This window comes from Parambassis ranga, chromosome 9 (genome assembly GCF_900634625.1).
Source record: "Parambassis ranga chromosome 9, fParRan2.1, whole genome shotgun sequence".
In the NCBI taxonomy this organism is placed as follows: domain Eukaryota; kingdom Metazoa; phylum Chordata; class Actinopteri; family Ambassidae; genus Parambassis; species Parambassis ranga.
Window position 1 is genome coordinate 18,074,762 of NC_041030.1, and position 21,290 is coordinate 18,096,051.

Genomic DNA, 21,290 nt, shown 5'->3' on the forward strand with positions numbered 1-21,290 from the left:
GGAGAGAGGGAGAGGAAGAGAGGGATCGAGGGAGAGAGAGAAAGGGAGGGAGAGAGAGAGGAAGAAGGAGAGAGAGGGAGAGAGCGAGCACCAAGGCCACAAATTGGGTCAATATGCCTGGTTCATAAACAGAGCAGAACCCTCAGAGCAGCCCTGAGCATGCTGAGGGGCGAAATTAGCACCCACACTGGAGTGGGAAGGGACTTCAGGGTGCACGCAAACATGCACACATACATATGCAAACAGAGATGGATGCTGAAGAATGTGCAATAACTTGATTTATTAGGTTATATACACCAGCGCATATAAATGGAGAGACACATATACCAATAGGAACAATAATAGTCCTGACATGATAAAACACCATCAAGAAGGGGATATGAAAGACGCCTCGCTCCCTGCAATAAGATTACAGCCTATCAGACCTCAGTAGATTTGCCAGCGGGAGTCCCCAGTATAATAAAATCAGATTAAAGGACAATCATATTTATTTCTAGTATATACAATATATCAAGGTTGCTCAGTATCTCTTATTGTGATAGGCTGTGAAAAGGCGAGCCTCTGTGTACTCTCCTTCTTCTAAGTTGACATTAGGCTGTGTTTAATGAGCTTCAGGTGTCAAGGAGTCGCGATTGTAACAGGATGTGTTGGCAAGGCTTATTGATTTATTGTTTTTCAAAGAAGTTTTTGTACTTTTGTTATTGCCTGGCTGTCACCAGTAATGTCATTTCAGAAGCATTCCAGGTGAATAAAACTTGAGTGAGTGTGAGCCCGAAAAAAAATATTAGAAAGTTAGATGACGGAGGGTTAATATGGCTCCTGACTCATAAATAACAACACATGCAAAGATTCTAATTTACAGCATAGGAGTGTAAAGACGGGAAAGAAGGGGGAATTTTGACTAAATATGTTTCACCAGCTCTATTATATGCAAACAAATTATACCATATCAAAATAAAATAAAAATAATGAAACAAGTTGTCACATCTGTCACAAATAAGCTGATTTAGGAGCCCACACTTTTATACTGCATATAAATGGATTTTTGGCCCAGATGCTCTTCAGTAGGTGGTCAAACAGTCCACGCAGGTGTCCTTCCTTCCTCATTAATTAAACGCTCTGAAGGTTACCAAACCAAAGTAAGCAACACTGGCAGGAGATGCACACGAAGCAAAGGGATTGTTTACTTAAAGTTCATCTGCATGGACAAAGCTATGGATAATAAGCTGTGCAGCTCCCTCTTATTATTAGCTGCTGGCTAACTCCAACTTCACCGCTATAGTGTGATACACAGAGTGTTACATGAAGCTGGTTCTTATGTCCAGGCTGTATAAGCTGTAGAAGACAGAAAGAGCTCCACTAGGCCTCTGCACTTCCAATCCTCAGTCAGACATACACAAAAATCAGCAACTAGCTCATGAGCATATGAAACGATAGCTTCAACGGTAGGGTAGGAGATTTCATTCTGATGCACTTTTTGTTAAATTAGTGTAACTTCTCTTTACAAACCGATAGTAACCAATTAGTTTCGCTTTAAAACGAAGAATATGAATCATCTGTGGAAGCTATAAAACGCTAAAAACATCAGCCAATCCTCCGGGTGGACCCTGCGCAGAGTATTGGCTGGTTTATGCAATTTCCCCATTGTGGGACCAATAAAGGTTTCTTAATCCTAATCTTAATCTTAGTCACTCTCTTCCTGCTCTGCGTGCACCAGAGAGGTACGTGCATGATGGCCGAAGTCACAGACCGCAGCTCGTCTTCAGGTAATGCGCGTCCATGTGATTGGGAGGCGTGGCTTCGGGGTGAGCTCCGAGAGAAAGGGGCGTGTGTTTACTTTCGAAATCTGGCTGACTCTCACTGAGTTTTCAAAATCTCCAACCCTATATTTAATAGACATGCATTTCCCCAAAGGAGGCTAAATCGAAGAAGAGTTAGAGTCTAATATGTAAAATTGTTCCATATATTCAGGATGTGTACGTAAGAAGCCAAATTTACATGAAGGAAACAACATTTAAATCAGTTTTGTTAAGTTTTGCAGCCATTTTGTATGTAAGTTTTTCAGTACTAACCTGATTTCTGCTGCGATCCACAGAAATTGAACACATTTTATATTAATGCATGTTAACACCTGCTCCAGCTAGCACACAGTCAAAACTAGCATAAACGCAAATGTGCATTTGTGTCATGGTTGGCTTCATGTCGGAACTTTCTGGTGAAGCAGAACAGGAACATTTTAGGGGAACCTTCCCTTAGAAGCCTCACATGTCAGGGTCAGGTTCTTACTGATGCCCCCAAGTGGCCTAAAATCTGTTAATGCACCGTTAAAGGTTCAATTTTCCCATCTTAAGTTAAGTGAGAGCTTTTCCCTCCATGCTCTTCATTTGCCTCCACTGAATAAAAGAGGCTTGATGCATCTGCTCCCAGCCTGCTTTATGCAACCAGCTGTTTGTCTGCTTTGCTCGTCCTGCCCAGGGAAAGCAACTGTTTAAACAGCACCTGTATCACTGGATGGGACCGCCTATTATCAGAGCCTGAAACTACAAAGAGTGTTTTAATAAATAACGAGATGTGGCTCACATTTTTTTTTGACTCATCTCTTTAAGATATTTTCAAGAACAAACCGTATTGATCTCTAAAAAGCTTCATTCATGTTTGCATTAACATTTATAATGCACATTTTCCAGCTCAGGAAATGTGAAACTGTGCTTAATCATTCTCAAATAGCAGCCTCATTTGCGACAAACAAAGCGGGCGCCTCAGATTTTTCAGTGGCCCAGTCGCCCACACACGACTGCATGTCCCCATCCTCCGCCTAAATGCCACACAATTATGAGTGGCTCCAGGTTTGGCAGGCCAAGATAGGTTGTTGAGGAGCGAGATTGCATGTGCGAGTGCATAAGCGTTTGTGTGTGTTTGTGCGTGTGTACATTGTGTGAACAGAGAAGTCATCTTATTTACCCACCTTGGTGTTAGGGGTGGCCATCGCCCGCCCAGCTAAATGCCATGCAAATGCTGCTGCTGCCGTCAAGCTGCCAATCACGCCGGTGTTGGCATTCACGGCATGCCGCCGGAGCATTTACAGCGTCTGTGATCTTTACTAAATGAGAAATAACCCTAGACCGTCCAAGCTGGCCACGACGTTTAAACAGCGCTATCCCCGAACTCCCACTGGAAAATGCTTTGAAGCGAAGACATCGTCTCGTGTCAGAGGAATGATAAAGAAAACAAAAAGGGGGGAGAGGTGGGTGGATGTGTGGGTGGTAAGGGAGGTGTCTTACTCCCATAGAACAGCCTCATTATGATGATGTGATTTGCTGGAATGGCAGCGGTGGCTCTCGTCACTAATACCAGCTCCCCTGAGCCACGAAACAGCGCTTTATTAAACTTTATGAAAGGCTTAGCTGCCCAATTTATGAGCCAGCCTGCTGAGGACATCAGTGTGCAGAGACAGAGGAAACACTGCAGCACTACATCAGATGAGATTACACGGAACAAAAAGTTTTACCCCTGACAGTACTTTTTCTCTTCGCTTTATTCAGAAACGCAAACACAGCACACCGTGTGGAACTGTTCACACAAGAAGCAGAGGAACTGTATCAAAAATAAAATCACTTCACATATATATATCACAGCCAGATGATGCAAGCTCGTGCTTAGATGTCAATCGATTCTCGAGCTCTTGCAAAATAAAACAGTGACCTTTGACTACGTAATCAGTTCATGCTGGAGTCTAAGCAAAAAAAACCTCAAGGTGTTCCTACCATATTTCATGTTTTATAACGTTTGCAGGCATTGAAACAAGAAATACCTTTATGATCGATATGGAAGAGACCTCTCCAAAATTTGGAGAAAGAACACCGAGAATCAATTTGCAGATAAGAAAAATGGTAAAAACATAACTTTGAATTTGACTTGAGATTTTTCACACACACAGTGTGTTACTGCACATACAATCGTTCCCATTTAGGAGCAAAATGTAGATAAAAAAGTTTTGTGTGTGTGTGTGACAGGAACTTAAGGTTGTCAAAAATGACGAGCACAGACGCAAATGGTTTCCAATTTATAACCATTTCCAAGTTTTTAATGCCTAACCATAACCAGTAGTTTTTAAAGCTATATCCAACTAGATTATAAACGAAACCTAACAGTGGGTAAAAACAAAACAGCTCTCATTGTCAGGGGGACCTGAACCTTAGACCCCTGAGTGAAAGGCCACCTAACCACCTCCAGCCTATCTCCTAACACTTTTTATGGCTGTATCTGTCCTATGTCAGGCAATACAGAACACAGTAAATGTAACACAGTGATATATGTCGGGCAATACGTCCATATGTTCTGTAAGAATAAAAACAACCATGTGTCCTATCTGGGGGAGGTACTATGAACCAAATGTGGCTTTGCTTTATGAAGATGTCTTCGTACTGCTATATAGTAGACAGAACATGCCCGAAGCTTTGTGTTCAATACAAAAACATTGTGTACATACACATATACACACTAAAGGTAGGGTAGGAGATTTTGAAAACTCAGTGAGAGTCTGCCAGATTTCAAAAGTAAACACACACCCCTTCCTCTCGGCGCTCACCCCGAAGCCACGCCTCCCAATCACATGGACATGCATTACCTGAAGACGAGCTGCGGTCTGTGACTTCGGCCATAATGCACGTACCTCTCTGGTGCGCGCAGAGCAGGAAGAGAGTGACAACCAGCCAATACTCTGCGCAGGGTCCACCCGGAGGATTGGCTGATGTTTTTAGCGTTTTATAGCTTCCACAGATGATTCATATTCTTCGTAGAGAAGATTGAAGCAAGGCGTCTGGACTTGTAGAGTTTTCTAGAAGACGTTTCGCTGCTCATCCAAGCAGCTTCATCAGTTCTAACTGTTTGGTGGGGAAACATGGTTTATATGTGGTTACAGACCTATGTGGGTGGGTCTGGGTAAAACTTTAAAAAAAAACTTACAAACAATAGCACTAAATGTTTCCATACTTACCTGTGATGTTCTGGCTGACTGGGCCAGGTGTGTCTAACGACTGGCTAACGACTATGAAACTGCCGGAGGGGGACTGATTGACAGCCCTTTGTTCTTAAGTTCTAGAAAACTCTACAAGTCCAGACGCCTTGCTTCAATCTTCTCTACGTATGATGACCTGGATGACTGAGAATCTTCATCAACATTATTATTCTTCGTTTTAATGCGAAACTGCCGAACTAATTGGTTGCGACTGTAAAGAGAAGTTAAACTAATTTAACATAAGGTGCATCAGAATGAAATCTCCTACCCTACCTTTAATAAATAACAGACACTAGAAGGTGAATATGATCCTCATCTTTCTGGTCTGCTTGAATGGTCAGCATGGTTGCCAGATTCACATGATTTCTAATGTTTTTGTGATGTTTATGTGGAAGTTAGTAATAATTCTTATAACCTGGGTCACTCTGGCTACTGTGCCCAACATAGAAGCAAACCATATAACCTGTTAGGCAGCCTGATATACAGCCTGTTATTTATAACTATGGCAAAGACACTTACTATTCTTACACCTTTCAATTACAGCTGTAATGTTTTGTTTTGTTTTGTTTTGAATCCAGGGTGTGTTGGGATTGCACAATCATCCAACATGATCATCATTGTTATTTTTGGCGAGTGGACTGATGGTTTATCACACTGATGATGAATTTGAGTTAGTATTCTAACACCCCATGCTACGCCTGAACAGACAGGAACAGTGTTCACAGAGCTGTGTGCTCCTGAGTCAATCCACTCCTCATGGCAAAAAAAGGCCTCATTAACTCCTCTGTCTTTGCTGACATTTTGTTATCACACACTGACAGGCACACACAGATAAACACGTGCATTAAATATTCACTAAACTGTTTATATTGGCACAGAGACAGCCAGAAACACACACACACACACACACACACAGATCCCCAGGCAGCAATTAGCTGTGCCCCATAAGAGTTCCCTCCCTCATCTCACTTAGCTGTAGGTGCAAATTAAATTTGTCTTAATGCACTGTCACTGGTCTCTCATCATACGAGAACATGTCAGGGTCACACAGAGACAAAGACAGGTGCTCTCATTCATGCTCAACACACACGCCAGCACACACACACACAGACAGATTTTATTTCCTGCTGTGAGAGGCTGAATCTCACAAAGAGTGGTGCAGAATTTTAATTCACTTCCAACAACGAAACTGTTTTTTCAGAGTTTAAATAATGGGTCAGGAGATATTCCGCAGCAACACACATATATTTTACTTGAAAAGATCTATAGACATTTAGAATTTGCATCATCGTGTGATCTTTTAATCACACACGAATCCAGCTGCTTTGCAAGGTAAATAATACGGCCGACTGTCTCCAGAAATAAGACCCGAGGGTAAATTCTGTGCTACTGAACCCCTCTCTCACACGGGCTAATGTTAATGTTCAAGAATCCACCATGGCAAAGCAGAAAGTCACTGCTCTACAACAAGAACGTCTGCAGTTTGCTAAACATCATGTGGACAAGCCAGAGGGCTGCTGGGAAGATAGAGATAGATATAAACTTTATTGATCCGGATGGAGAGGTAAAGGAAAAGCTGCACTCCACCATATGAACCTTATTCTATCTGAGGAGCACGGTGGTGGTAGTATCATGGTTTGGGCTTGTTTTTGCTGCGTTTGAGCCTGGAATGTTTGTCATCACCTGTGGAGCAATGAATTCTCCATGAAAGCGAAAATGTCAGGACATCACGCAGCAAGAAAACAAGCACACGAGCCCTTCAACAAAGGTTTCAGAAGGGCCGAGTCATCGTTCTGATCTTATTCTAATTACAATGTGGAAGCCGGTCCATCCTATGTGTGTGTGTCCTGTCCCTGTTACAGACGATGTCTCTTTTTTATTGTACATTTTGTGCTTTATGATGGGTTAAAGTGTGTAAAGATAGCAATTGAATACAGAAATCTGCCTGTTTTCTGATGCCTTGTTAATAATGTGAAAAAAACAACACAACTATCGCACACTATAAAAACAGCATCTGACTAATGGACAGTAATCTAGGCTTATGTTAGGGTTGTTTTAGCCTTTCACTTCTTTTGCATATTTGGGAAATGGCGAGCGGTTTTATCACACGTTAGCTACTGAGGTCATTAAGGGTTAATCCCATTTCTTCATCTCATTTATTTTTCCTCTGTTTAGCGACAAGGTGTCAGCTGCGTATTTCACACTTTTAGCTTGTAACTTTAAATGATGATCTGCAGACGGAATAACGGCTGGAACAAAAATAATGAGACGACCAAACATATATGAAAAAAAAAACGGTGGTTGTTAGTTCAGAATGTATAATATCACAATGAGTCCATGCTACGACTTCCTCACATCAAGCAGCACACTTAAACCACAATGATGCTGAATGAATGAATGGCAAAATGACAACGTAACACTCAAATGAATGGCACTCGGCTGCTAATGAATGACAAGGCTAATTGCGGGAACGGCTTGTTGCTCTTTGGATTAGATAAATACTCCGACAAGTGAAGTGCTTTAATTATCCCAAGTGTGTTTGTGCCTGAGCGCCGTCGCCACCGCTTCACTGGAGATGCCTGCAGAATGAGACAAGCTAATTAAGAGTGATTTCCCCGCTCCCCACTCATTAATAACACAACGGCAATTAAGAGGAGCTGGCGGAACATGGTGCATTTGGTGCTAACAAGATTAGCCTCATGGAGCAATGAGTTTACGAGAGAGAGAGAGCAAGAGAGACAGGCAGAAAGAGGAAGCTTGGGTGGAGCTTCACTTGAGAGAAAAATGTATTAGAAGGTGTTAGAAGGAAGGAGAGAGATTGTGTGGATATAAGGAAGTGAAGAGTGAAGGGAAATAAGACAAGAGGGGGAAAAAATGTGCAAAAGCAACTGAGGAAGAGGAGAGTGCACCGAATGAGGAAGAACTGAAAAATAAAGAGCTAATTTGAGCATATTCTCTGTTTTTTTTTCTTCTTTTCATCACCAGAGTGGCCTTTAAATGAACTGTGGCATAAAGGACATTCTGTTTCATGAGCCTACTGAATAATAACAGGGGAGCAGGGAGGGGGGCGGTGCAGCCCTGATCATAACTCTTCTATTACCAACAGTACTTCAGTCTGCATAGGCGAGGTCATAAATAAAAGGCAGAGAGTAGACGAGGGAAGTGTATAAGTTATGTTTACACTCAGTCTCCAGTTTGCTGCATGCAGGTAGAGCGATCAATACACAGAATTAAATCACTCAGAGTCACATGGCTCAGGCTGACGGGCTGTAAGGGATTCCTTTCCTGCTAAACTGAGTAATGGAATAAGCTCAAATTAGAGACCCGAGTGACTGAAGTGATGTTTGAGAGTTTTATGAGAAGCCTGCTGCCACATGACAGTGTTTACCTGAAGTGATGCTTACCACGTTCCCAGCTTCGCATGGGAAGGATTTCTCATTTATTGTGCAGGGAGGCCATGGAGTCCAATTTAACCTAAAGATCCCAGTGCAAGACTAATAAATCTCATTTATTTAAACTCATTAATCATCATACCTACGCTCCTCTCCAGGTTTTCCTTTCTATCTGTGGCGTCCATTTCAATCAGTGTCACACCAGTCATCTGCTGCCTTAGGCTTTCCATGTAACCCAATTAAAGGACATGTAGACGTGCATTCCTCGCCTTATGGTTGTTTTCACGATTCCCATCCTTTGTCTATGTGAAACATCATGCAATGCATTCTGGGAGCATTCCAATTTGAAAGACAGGATGTTAAACAGGATTGGCTACTAACTATTTGCAAATGAGAAGCGACTCAACTGAACGCAACTCAATTTACTTAATTTCCCCACAGGGATTAATTAAGTAAATCTTAATCTTAATCTTAACTGCACATGGCCAAAAGGTTACAAACTGATGTTTTGCTGAACAAAAAAGAATAAAAGAATGTTTCAAAACAAGCCATCGTGTTGCTAGCCTCCCCTTCACAGCCAGTTCCACATTATAACATTATAACCATTTATCTAAAAGGGGGCGGGTTTTATGTGTTGACTTGTTGTTGACCTCATTCAGTCTGGTTGTCACTCTGCCTACGTTACATGCTTTGTTTCTCTGATTGGTTGCATGTCTATCCAAATCCATCCAGAGGGAGTTTATTCTATCGTTACCGCACCTCAAAATCCAACTCTAATCCACAGAGACCAGACTAATAGCAACAGAAGAAGGATGGCTGGCCAGGCTAACATCTTGCAGCTTCCTGTGTAAGCAAACTGAAGAACAGCAAAGCACTAAAATAAATAATATCTCTGCTATATACCATGGCAAAAAAGGATGGTTAGTTATAATAATATACAGAGAGAATTTGTAAAAACCTTGAAAGGCACCCCCTGGTGTCACATTTCTGTCACTGCTGATCAGAGCTGGATCTGAAGCTTAATGTTAGTGGATGTTAGAGGTATCCAGTGTTAAAAGGACATGCTCAACATGTGTCTGTTTGATGTGTCAATCATACACTAAATAATAAATCCTAAACATATTTGATATTGATCATGTTAATCAGAACAAACTTGAGTTTTGATTGGTGCTTAGGAGAAACCCATCTTTATACATTCATATATTCAGAGTCCAGTGTGCCTTGAAGTATATACAGTATGTATAGAAAACAGATTCTGAGGCAATGCAAACTGTGTGTGCGTAACTTTTTTTATGCTGCAAGCATGGAGCTCTTGACATGAGACTCAATCAGCAGCACCAAAGCCTGCCTCTGCCTCCTCCGCCTCCCCTGCCTCCGCCACCCTACTTTTTGTGTCGACTAATCTCCACTGTAGGATGTAGAGGAGCCATTTGATATTGTCTTCCCCGGTGTTTTTCATTATCACCGTCTTACTGCAGCCTGCCGGTGGCATTACCTCGACATTAGTGGGCTTCACAGGATGAGAATCACTACACAATCCTGTCACAACCTCCCATCTCTGCTGTAACCCTACTCGCATTTCAAAGCCCCCCCCCCCCCCCCCCCTTCTCTGCTTATCTTTCGCTTGCTTTTTTTTCTTGCTTTGAGGTGGATCTGCAGCGGGGTCATGGACAATATTTTTGGGGAAAATTACTGAGAGGTTAGGCGTTTTGTCATGCTCTAACTGGCACTGAGGCAGACGGTAAAAAGTCACTGTAGATAGGACAGAGATCAGGAAGATTAAAAAATAGATTGGATAAAATTAACCATTTTTCCTCAAACAGCCACAACTGCAATCAACACAATTAGCCTCTTTGCTATATGCTTTAGCTACATACTGTGCTTTCTCCCCCTTTCAACCCTTCTTCTACACATCTCCTGATTTGTTCCAGTTCTTTCTCATGTTTTAGTTTCAAGTTGAGCTTTTCCTTCCTGAAACATAAGTCATTATCTCACACTGATCCCTTTGCATCATTTAACACACCTCGCCCGCCTCAGGCAACAGTCGATCTTGTGCTCCAACCTGAACTGGAGGTTCCCACCCAACCACATGGACTTCACTGGAGGATTGCATAAGAGTTCAGATTTCCAGATTTTATTTTCACTGCTAAATAAGTGCTTGAACTTTATTTACTTGCAACCTCCTATTCTGCTGTTACATATATTATCACTCTTGTACAGTGGTGGAGAGGGTACTGAAGCTTGGTACTTAAGTAAAAGTACAAATACCCAGCAAAATATATACTCAAGTAAAGGTAGAAGTGCTACATCTGTGTGTCATGAGGCAGGCTGTGGGCATCAAGTGAATTGAGAGGCTGCTGATAAAAAACAGGCATTCAGCATTTTTACTGTGTCAGTATTCCTGCTGTAGATTCATGTTATGATTCATGTTAATCAGACATTAATGGATGGACCTGTGTTAGCAGACAGCAGCTAACTAGTTAGCTAACTGAGCACCGGCATCATGACTTAGGCTCATTATAGAAACACAGCTGGCAGCGTGACACCGCCTCCATGCAGAGTCTGAGCTCACATCAGTCCAGCACTGTGTTCATCAAATGTAACAACTACAAACATTGTAGAAATGTAGTGGAGTAGAAAGTACAGATAACAGCTGCACAATGTAATGGAGTACAAGTATAAAGTATGCACTATTATTTTTACTTAAGTACAGTACAATGAAGTACAAATACTTAGTTACTTTCCACCACTGGTCTCGTGAGAGCATTTTTAGCCACCTGCATGATGGATGCAATGATGGTTCAACCATGCTGCTTTTGACTGAAGCATGCCACAAGAAAAACAGACAGTTAATCACATCATACCTCACAAATGTATAGATTATTTAATATCGTTCTATGTTTGATTGATCACATGTCAAAAGTGATAATTATAATAATCATGATGCTAAATGTTAGCACGTTAGCACTGGTATTGGTATTTACAACACTGTGGCAAAGTGCTTCACTGAGCCTGAGATGGAGCTTCTCGTCAGTTTCCAGGTCAACAATAAAAAGCAATTTTGAGTCTTGGCGCACTAAATACTGTCCGAGCCAACAATTCAAACTACACAAAGATAAAAGAATCTCAGATGTTAAGGATGCTACAAAAGCCAAAAGAGACAAATTAACTGAAAGACTGAACACAAGCATGAGCGCTTTAAAAGCTTCAATGTTAATGCAAAGAAAATGTAATTATAAGACTGTTCTGGCTTTAAAGCAATACCTTACTGAGGTAGAACATTTTCCTTTTTTCTTTTTTTTTTCTTTTTTATACCAGCACACAAACACAACACACCTCTGAAGCAGGTCCAACATCTGCGACCCTGGAGAGCCACAGTCAACAGCGGTTATACAGACTTTCTCCCCTGCTTTTGGTATTGATATTTGCTAACAGCCAAAATTACTTTTTGGAAAGAATCATCTGGGATGTTATATAAAATAATAACTCCTGGATCAACTTTGCCTTGTGTTTCATTACATTTCAAAATGAAAGTAAGAAAATGGAAAGTTGCTTTTTTTGTTGTTTTTTCCTGTGGTCACCAGCTGGACTCGGACTGCACAGGCGGCACCTTTCAAGTGTGGTTTTAGTGAGAAAGCCTTCATAATAACGTCCTATATAGCTTTAATGTATAAATCAGGTTTTTACTATGTGAAGAAAACAGAAAAAAATTAATAAATATGTGAAATTGCACTGTATTCAGCCTCCCAGGCGTTGAAACAGCAGGAGAAACATGCTGCACAACTCACATCCTACATCTGGACATCTATTGAAAGGCTACCTGTCTAACTGCCATTTATTCCACCCATACAACCATTCATGTACTAACAGAGGAGCAGCATGAATAATAACATTATGCCTTCACCTCGCACTAATAACCATTTTTACACAGGTCTACATGTCAGATGACACTCAGCTGGAGAGGCATCCTCCTGCTTTTCACCTAAAGTGTCCATCTTCAGCCATTTTTCTAACATACTACGAACTAAGCAGAGGATTGTATTTCTTTCCTCGGTAGAGAACTCTCTGCCTGAGGTGTTGCGTTGACCTTATCAGAGGAAACCACACCGATCTGTGTGCAAGTGTGTGTGAAAAATGAATATGTGTGTGAGCAGGCATGAGAGGCAAGAATAATACAAGCCTCCTCTCCTTTTCTGAAGTGTGTAATTAGCAATAATTACCAGTCATTCTGTGTCATTTTATTATATATTATTTACTCTGCAGTGTCACCGCTTTTCACAATGTGATTTCATCAAAATATAATGTCAGGAAAGGCTGATTAAATGGGATGGGCAGCACCCGACATCACCGTGAAAGGAGACATACTCGTTTGTTCCTGCTGAAGGTTTGACAAAAGCAGGTTTCTTGATGAACACCTCCACCTAGTGGTCATGTGGCAGAAGTAGCACCGTGCTAAAGGCTCTACATATCTGGGAAAACTAGTGATTGACAAACTGGAGCTGAGGGGGAGCTGTTGACAACTAGGAAGACAGGAAAACACAACAAACCCACAGCACACACTCACATGCTGTATAAAAAGCTGTGCTTCAGCAGGGTATGCTGCGGCCACGTCACTAATCACTGTAATAAAACTCATTTTCCCACCTCCTGCCTCGGTTGCGTCTCCTCAGAGGAGGTCAAAGGTCAAACCCACTGCAGTGCTGATGAACAGCCTCGGGGGGGGAGGCGCATGCAGCAGTGAACTGGGGAACTGCCTGGTGGACATCCAGATGGAGGGCAGTCTCTCCCACCATGAGGCCATCCTGCCGCCCCGCTGATGTTATGCAGCCTTGCACACTCCTACATACTGAGCTGTTTCTGCTGTCAGCGGGCAGTGGGAGGTGACTGCTTAACCTCACAGACAGAAAAAAAAAGTTTTACCGCTGATTGTGAGTTGCATGTTAATAATAAACAGGCTGAAAATATATTGTTATAAGTGAGCTCTGCAGATTAAAGTTGTAGGTCTGTTGCATCAGATGCAGGCTTGCAGCCAGGTGAGACCCTCACAGCCAGTTCATTGTACAGCAAAAATGACACTGCAAAAGGTGAGTATTGCCAAGTTAGATTTACTGGAATGTCAATATGATTTCAACAAGAAACACCTAAAATAGTTTATGTACATCACAGCACTGTTAGTCAACATATCTACGAAAGGCGCGTCATTAAGGCATTAAAGGCAACGGCAGTGGTTTAACAGGAACAGCAGGAGGATTAATAACAAAACCGGAGCCTCGAGAGGCACCTTCCACATCTGACAGCTCATCTACAGGCAAACCAGAAGTTTTAAAAACAGTACTAAAGGCCGCTGTGCGACTCTACATTTATTGGTGCTCTTTGAGGAACTCTTTCATGTAGGTTGCCAGGGCCTGAGTGTCCTCCAGCGTCACAGCGTTGTACAGAGATGCACGGATTCCTCCGACTGACCTGCAGGGGGAGGTAAACAGTCATTAGCTTTAGGTGTACAAATTCCACTAACAAAAGGGCGCCTCTGTGCTCTTTACCAACCATGACATTCATCAGTGATGGATTGATGCAAACTAACCTGTGCCCCTTCAATGATATCATCCCGCGTTTGGCTGCACCATCCAGAAACTCCTTTTCCAGGGCTTCATCTCCTTCTTTCTTCCCCACACGAAATGGTACGTTCATGCGGCTTCGACAAGCCGTGTCTACGGGACACCTGAAAGCCGGTTCCAAGTCATACAATAAAATAAAATAATAGGAGGAAGTTCTGTGAATGCTGGCGATTTGGTATAAATCACCTTTAGTGTGATCAAGTAGCATTTGTCATTAATTGTGCATTAAATGTGAATAATAATAATACACACTTATTGACAAATGCTAAATTTTAGTTGTTTGTCTTTTGCTACTTTTATATTGATTAAAGCGACCATTTCAGAGTCGTTTACACTTTGGATGTTGAAGGGTTTTCTTATTAAATATATAAAAAGCATCATTTATCAACCTGAATCATCATCAGGATCTTACAGATTTCACGGTGACACGGCGGAGACTTTATTTTTTTTTTTTTTTTTTTAAGCAAATAAAAGAACTACTTACACGTAGAAACCATTGGAGGCACTGATGATGTCATAAATCATGGAGGACTTCTGCTTGTTGAGCGTCTCCATGGCAGCGCTGCCGCCATTATTTTTAATCCACTCCAGAACCAGACCCATGACGTAGATGCTGATGATGAAACGGGATTAACAACCATCACACACAGCCGAAAAAGGTTACAGTGAAACTCAAGACACACAAACACATGTTTTACAGTGTATAATTTACTGTAAACTTGATGTGTAAGAGTGCAGAACAAATAATGCTAAGCTAATCAGCTACTGCCTCATCCAAGCCAATATGTTGAACTGTTCCTTTAAAACTTGCCTGGTGACATGTAGGCAGACAGAAATCAGTACAAAGTTTGTTGTGTTGTTTCACACAGGTCAGTGCGTACCTGAAACATGGTGGCGTGTTGTAGAGCGAGTTCATCTCAGCCTGCACCTTGTAGTCCAGGACGATGGGACACTCTTTCAGAGCGTGGCCCAACAAGTCCTCTCGCACAATAACCACCGTCACCCCGGCACAGCCCACGTTCTTCTGAGCGCCGGCGAATATGAGACCAAACTACACAATCCAAGACGGCACAGTTAAGCAAAGTGATCTTAGCGTGCTAATAAGCTAGTAAGCTTGTCTTCGCTCCTTACCTTAGACACATCCACAGGCCGGGACAGGAAGTTAGAGGACATGTCGCTGACGAGAACCACCCCGTTTGTTTCGGGTGTGAAGTTGTATTCCACACCGTGGACCGTCTCGTTGCAGCAGTAGTACACATAGGAGGCGGAGGGGTTCAGGGTCCAGCTGCTGGGGTCGGGGATTTCTGGAGAGGACAGAACCCAAGTGTTGGAAAACAGTAATCAGATACAACAATGATGCTGAAACAGCAGTGTTTCCTGTATGATTTGCCTTTGATGATTTGCAGGTTTGTAAAAACTTGTCAAAACTAAGGATATAGGCGTTACAAGAAAAAAAATGGCCGAAAGATATCAGGATAAAGAAAAGCCGTACTGAAAACATTCAGACACAACCATGTGGAAAACACTGCCTGCATACCAGAGTCCTACACCGGTCATCGGTTCTATTGTCTGTTTACGTAACAGCCTGGACACAGTGCCAGATTCTGCGAGGGGGGGGGGTATGGCTATCCAAACGCAGCATGAATGACAACGACCGACTAAAGACAAAGCAAAGAATTATCCATCGGTCATCACACACTCACTCGTGTAGCTGTCCAGCTTTGGATGGACAATGTTGACTTTGCCGTATTTTTCTGCTTCTTTCGCAGCCTTCGCCGACCACGTGCCGGTCACCAGGTAATCGGCACACCTGTCCTCTTTCAGGCCAATCAGGTTGAGGGGAACCCCGCTGAACTGTCCGGATCCGCCGCCCTGCAGAAACATCACCTTATAGTTGTCTGGGATGTTTCTGTGGAGACAAACATCACGTGTGTGTTAATATCACTAAGCACCACCATCTCTACAGGAGCCCATAAGGGACAAACTAAACCCCACAAAGTGGAAAAACAGTCTTCTCTATAGCTAATGGCACCTGAACACCAATTTAAGTTCTCTACTAGTCTTAGAGGAGTGTTTATTGGGTTTGTTGCAATTTAAACCTTCGCCACTAGGTGGCTCTGTATCTTTAACTCAGAGAAAGAGCGAGGGAGAGAGAGGGAGGGTGAATAAGAGAGAGAGAGAGAGAAAACACAACCACTCGTTGTAGCAGTTGGCATCAACACCACCACAACACAGAGTGTGACAAAGAGTGTAGACACAAATTAGGTTATTTAACACACTTTGGAAACATTTATAAAGACACACCAGTTTGTGTATTTTTACCACATTAATACAACAGTTTGTGATTTTAGCATTAACCCCTAAAACGTGGTGCAGCAGTGATGGTAAAAACACTTACAGCAACTCTCGCAGGAGACTCTCTGTCTTGTTGAGGATCTTAGAGAAGTCTGATGATCGGTGACTCATCTCTAAAGACACAAACATCAGAATTTAGCCTCACTTTTACTCAGTGAATTATTGTATACTATGAATCTGTTCTTTCAGCAACTTTCTTAATCATGCTCTAGATCAATCAAACATTATAAATGTACATTATTTTATGACAAAAACACCCACAACTGTGTCCACACCAGAAGACGAGACAAATATCTGTAGGTCTACTTACCGAGAACACTGATACCGAGCCCGCTGTAGTTAAGGAGCTCCTTCTGTGCTTGAAGCAGCACCTGCAATACGTCACATAAAAAAAAACAGTTTAAAATGACTAAAATGCTACAAATCTCAGAGTACTAGGTACTAGCTGGATTGCACCATCCTGCAATACCACTTTCTACCAAAAGAGGGGACAGTGAGTCAACAAAGCATGTAGTTAGCCTGTATTTCAAGAAGGAAGAAGAAAAAGTAGCACTTGACAGTTTGGAGTTAGTGGGAACATTTAGTGATGTTAGAGCAGTGATTTATTCTTCAAGCTGTTTTTTTCTGCCACCTAGAGGCTTTATCTGCTGCTGCTGCTGCTGCTTCCACTGCTTCCACATGAATGAATGAGGCTGACGCAACACAACTGTGTGTTTTCAGCCGCAGATAAATGACAAACCGACAACTGGAACTGCTGGTCCATTTCAACTTATGAAAGGAAGTCCGCTGTGAGTGTGGGACTGCTGACATTTGAGTATTGATCGTGACTTTCAAGAAAACAGAAACGCGACCGAAAACCTGGCGCGCATCTACACAAACAGTGCCAAAAAACAAATACACGTAAAAAAATGGAGATCCACACTTACAGATTGTGGGAGTTTTGCAGGTCCGGCGCCGAAGTTGATGGTTTGTTTCTGCTCCATGATGTAAGATGACTTGTTTCTGGGTGTTGTGTGGCTGATTGTCTCTCTCTGCCTCGGCTGAGCTCCTGCTCTCCTCCTGCACTCGTCGGCGTGGATGCCAATTATCAGTGTCTGATTTGATGCGTTCGATGTTCCTCGTAAACCGGAAACTTCTACTTACAAAATCAGCTCGAAGTCGTTTTTCAGTGGTAAACTAAATACTTTATGGACTGACTACAGATACATTCACCGTTATTCAGTCTTAAATTATTCTTTTATTCAGTCTTAAATTAAAATTTCAAACATACAAACAGCTACAGTGTGCACTCCGTGGAACATTTCACAAAAAACACAGCACCAGCACACAACGCTCTCAGCCAACCACCCCATTGTCCAGTGTCACGTGTCTGCTGAGTAAACAGCTCTGATTGGTTAATATCGACTAGACAGACTCGTCTCAAAAAGAAAAATAATAAAAGAACTTTGACTTTTGTATTTTGTAACGTCATGATTAATAATTAATCAGCATTTCTTGGATGGATGATTTCTAAACTATTGATTTAAATAAATCTACAGTCAAATTGATCAAATGGTAATCAATCACCTATAAATCAGTGCTGCTGGAATAGGCTATGCATGAAATGAAAACTTGTTTGTTTTCATCTAACTCTTAATTTGTGCAGATGTAACACCGCCTCCTATTGCACACACAGCATCAAATACATGTCAGAAAAACATGATGAAGCATTTTTGAAGCATCTCTCCCTCATGCATAGGATATATGCAGGTAAGCAGAAACTAGATTAGAATATCTTAATCTACCACACTGCAGAGGGATTACACAAAAGAAATAAGTGTGGAAAATCACTGTAAATAATTATATTCAATGATGCTGCTGTTTATAGAAGGTCCGCATTTGCAGTTGATGTCCTTTACCAGCCAGGAGACTTAAACGGTCCAATTAATGGCAACAGTCCTCCCAGAAAAATGTAACAAGATAATTGTATTTCTGGAGCACGTGAAGGTCACAAGAGGCACCTGACTGGTTTGTCCTTGTTAGGAGATCGCAGCAGGAGTTGCCCCTCTGTGTGTGTGTTGTGTGTGTGTATATTGTGCCAGGGTGATCTATCTTCAGACCATTTTTGTGTGTTCGATTTTATAACACAGTGAGCGGGCTGCTCTCATCTCCAGGACAAGCTATAAATAAAGAATGAGTACACAGTGTCAGAGTGCCCAGCGTGCCCTTTAGGAGCCAGTTGATAGAAAGTGCATCTCTGCATCTCCTTTGGGTCCCTGGCGATCCATCATTCCGCCCTCCTCTGTGTCGATGTTTCCCACCCTGACTCTGCCTCTGGTGCGCCACAGAAAACCGGCGGGGAAGGCGTGCTTGAAGGCCTTTCTGAAGTTGTTCCCCATGAAAGCGTAAACGAGCGGGTTGACAGAAGAGTTGGAGTAAGACATGCAGTGACCCCAGATCTTCAGCTGTGGATGCAAAATGACAGTTAGATGACTTACAAGCTCATTTCATCAGCTATATATCACTGAGACTGAGTCACCTTGTACAAAATGTAACCACGAAGGCCAAAAGCTTGCAGCAAGATGCAGATCTGGATGGGCCCCCAGCAGATGAGGAACAGGGCCACCATCACCACCACCATGCGAGAGACTCGTGCCCGCACTGCTGACGCTCGCTCAGCCTGAGCCTGGATCTGGAGAGACGATCAGATCAGTACTCAGTGGATTCAAAACGTGCACTTTGCACAGTGAATTTCTCACCTGGTAGCTGCTGTCGATGGGATTGACGCTGGGCTGGCCCATGCGTTTGAGCATGAAGGCGTAGCAGGCAGTGATGGTGAACAGGGGCAGCAGGTAGACAGCCAGGAAGCTGTAGATGATGAAGGCTCTCTGGAGGTGGGGAGAAGGGAAAACCTCGCTGCAGTACGTCTGAGGGCCAAACCAGTATCCTGCCTCCAGACGCTGGTACATGGCCACAGGGATGGAGAGAAGCAAGGAGCCTGGAGGGGACCGAGGGGAGGTGTGAGGCTCCTACAGCTGACGGCTGCATGCAGAGTGACTGGATGTGAGTGTGTGTTTACCGATCCAGATGGACACAGAGATGGCCAGAGCCAAGCGAGGCGTGCGGTGTCGCAGTGACTGCAGGGGATAGACGGTCACGTAGCAGCGGTCCACGCTCATAGCTGACAGAGTGATGCATGTTGCCTGTGCGGTCACCTGAAAGGCACACAAGATAGGTGTGTTTCTGAGTGCCACTTCATACTGTTAGGAGAGTATTGTGGTATTTACTAAATAAATGTATAAAGATGTCCATAATAAAATGCCTCACTTGCTGTAGGTAGTTCACCAGACGGCACATGAACTCTCCAAAGATCCAGCTGGGCAGTGGGTACAGTGTGGCGGTGAAGGGCACACAGCAGACCAGAAACAAGATGTCTGTTGTAGCCAGGTTCACTGAGAACACAACATTCATAGACACAGACATGTCAAACATGAGGGGCATTCAGTGACACAACCTGATCTAAAGACCTGTGGCTGCAGGTTGGATATTAAAAGAGGGAGTCATGTTGTTGTTGGGGGCAACAGTGGCTCAGTGATAAAGCAGGGTTGTCCAATAAATGGAAGGTTGGTGGTTCAATCCCAACTCCTCCCTAGTCATTGTTGTGTGTCCTTTGGCAAGGCACTTTACCCTCATTGTACGCTCACTGGTGTGTGGTGCCTTAAGCAATTTCCCTGATTATTAAAGTATTTTTTCAAAATCAAAAAAGCAAACCAAACATGAAAGAGACACACACAAAAACAACAGCTGTTACCGATGTAAAAGTTGGTGACGGTCTTCATCTGCTGGTGTTTAGTGACCACATGGATGACCAGCGAGTTCCCCACCAGACCGACCAGCATGATGAGGCCGAAGAAGGTGGGGACCAGCCAGGCGTCGATCAGCACCGGTGGCCCCTGGCCCTCCAGGGCTGCAGACTGGTTGCACAAAGATCCACAATCTTGACCCTGATTAGCTGCTGATTCATCCATCATCTTTTTTTAATTAAAGCAGGTGTGACACATACAGAACATATAAGTCCCTGTACATTTTAATATAATCTATTGATTAGACAAAGCTAAATGAGCTTTATTCTGTTATTCTCACCTGTCTCGTGCCTCTGTCCTCGCTGTAAAGTGTGGTTTTAGTCCTGTGTTTGGCAGCTGCTTGTTCAGCTCTCAGCAGGTCTGAGATGAAAGCACTGTTATAGACCAGGAGAAGTGGAGGGGTGGGGGTAGAGGAGCGTGTGTTGTGAGGTCAGAAACGTTTGGCTTTCTGTGTATGAGAGAGAGAGAGGCTGAAAGCTTTAAGAAAAATCTCTATCATTCCCTGTAATTACACAGGACTGCCTGTGTCTGTAAAACGGCTACAGCTGGATATAATAAAGTCGCCTTCGTCATGCTAATGTGAGGAAGTGGTTGTCAGAACGACACTCCAAATTTTTCTATCATCTGTTTGCGGTTCACAGTGGTGGATGTATTTTACGAGCACTTTGCAGTTACAGGTGATGCACTCGTTGGTCGGATCAAAACAAACATGAAGCCATTGTGGAGGCAGCTGTGGGTCATGGTGACAGTACACCCTGATCTCCTTCCTCCTGCACAAACACAGAGTTTATAAAGCTGTCATCACATCTTCTGCGACCTGGGCTGACAAAGAGCAAGTGATGAAGCCAGTTTTATGAAAACAGTGTTTGAGTGAACATATCATGTTTGTACAAATTTAAAATCTACACACAAAACAAAACAAAAGCAAACAGGATGTGAATAATATTTCTAAACATATTTCTGTAAAAGAAGAAGCTGCTGCACCTGCGACCTGAGCCCAGATAGGTGGAAGAAAATTGACGGGTGATGGGAGAAAAGGAACTTTCTTTATAAGCACATTTAAAAAACA

At 42.8% G+C, this 21,290-nt stretch overlaps 2 protein-coding genes across 2 annotated transcripts; both read right to left on the reverse strand.

The window, feature by feature from the left end:
- Positions 1-13,494: 13,494 nt before the first annotated feature.
- psat1 (phosphoserine aminotransferase 1) lies at positions 13,495-17,652 on the reverse strand. Its single transcript, XM_028414630.1, has 9 exons — positions 17,306-17,652; positions 16,690-16,750; positions 16,423-16,492; positions 15,728-15,933; positions 15,156-15,328; positions 14,906-15,075; positions 14,509-14,637; positions 13,991-14,128; positions 13,495-13,872 (listed from the first exon to the last, which is right to left on the reverse strand). The coding sequence occupies exons 1-9, from the start codon at positions 17,360-17,362 to the stop codon at positions 13,770-13,772; spliced, it is 1,107 nt and encodes a 368-aa protein (XP_028270431.1). The 5' UTR covers positions 17,363-17,652; the 3' UTR covers positions 13,495-13,769.
- A 934-nt stretch (positions 17,653-18,586) lies between these two features.
- Positions 18,587-20,389, reverse strand: kiss1rb (KISS1 receptor b). Its single transcript, XM_028414071.1, has 6 exons — positions 20,170-20,389; positions 19,686-19,810; positions 19,438-19,573; positions 19,118-19,356; positions 18,898-19,050; positions 18,587-18,823 (listed from the first exon to the last, which is right to left on the reverse strand). The coding sequence occupies exons 1-6, from the start codon at positions 20,387-20,389 to the stop codon at positions 18,587-18,589; spliced, it is 1,110 nt and encodes a 369-aa protein (XP_028269872.1).
- Between the last annotated feature and the right edge of the window lie 901 nt (positions 20,390-21,290).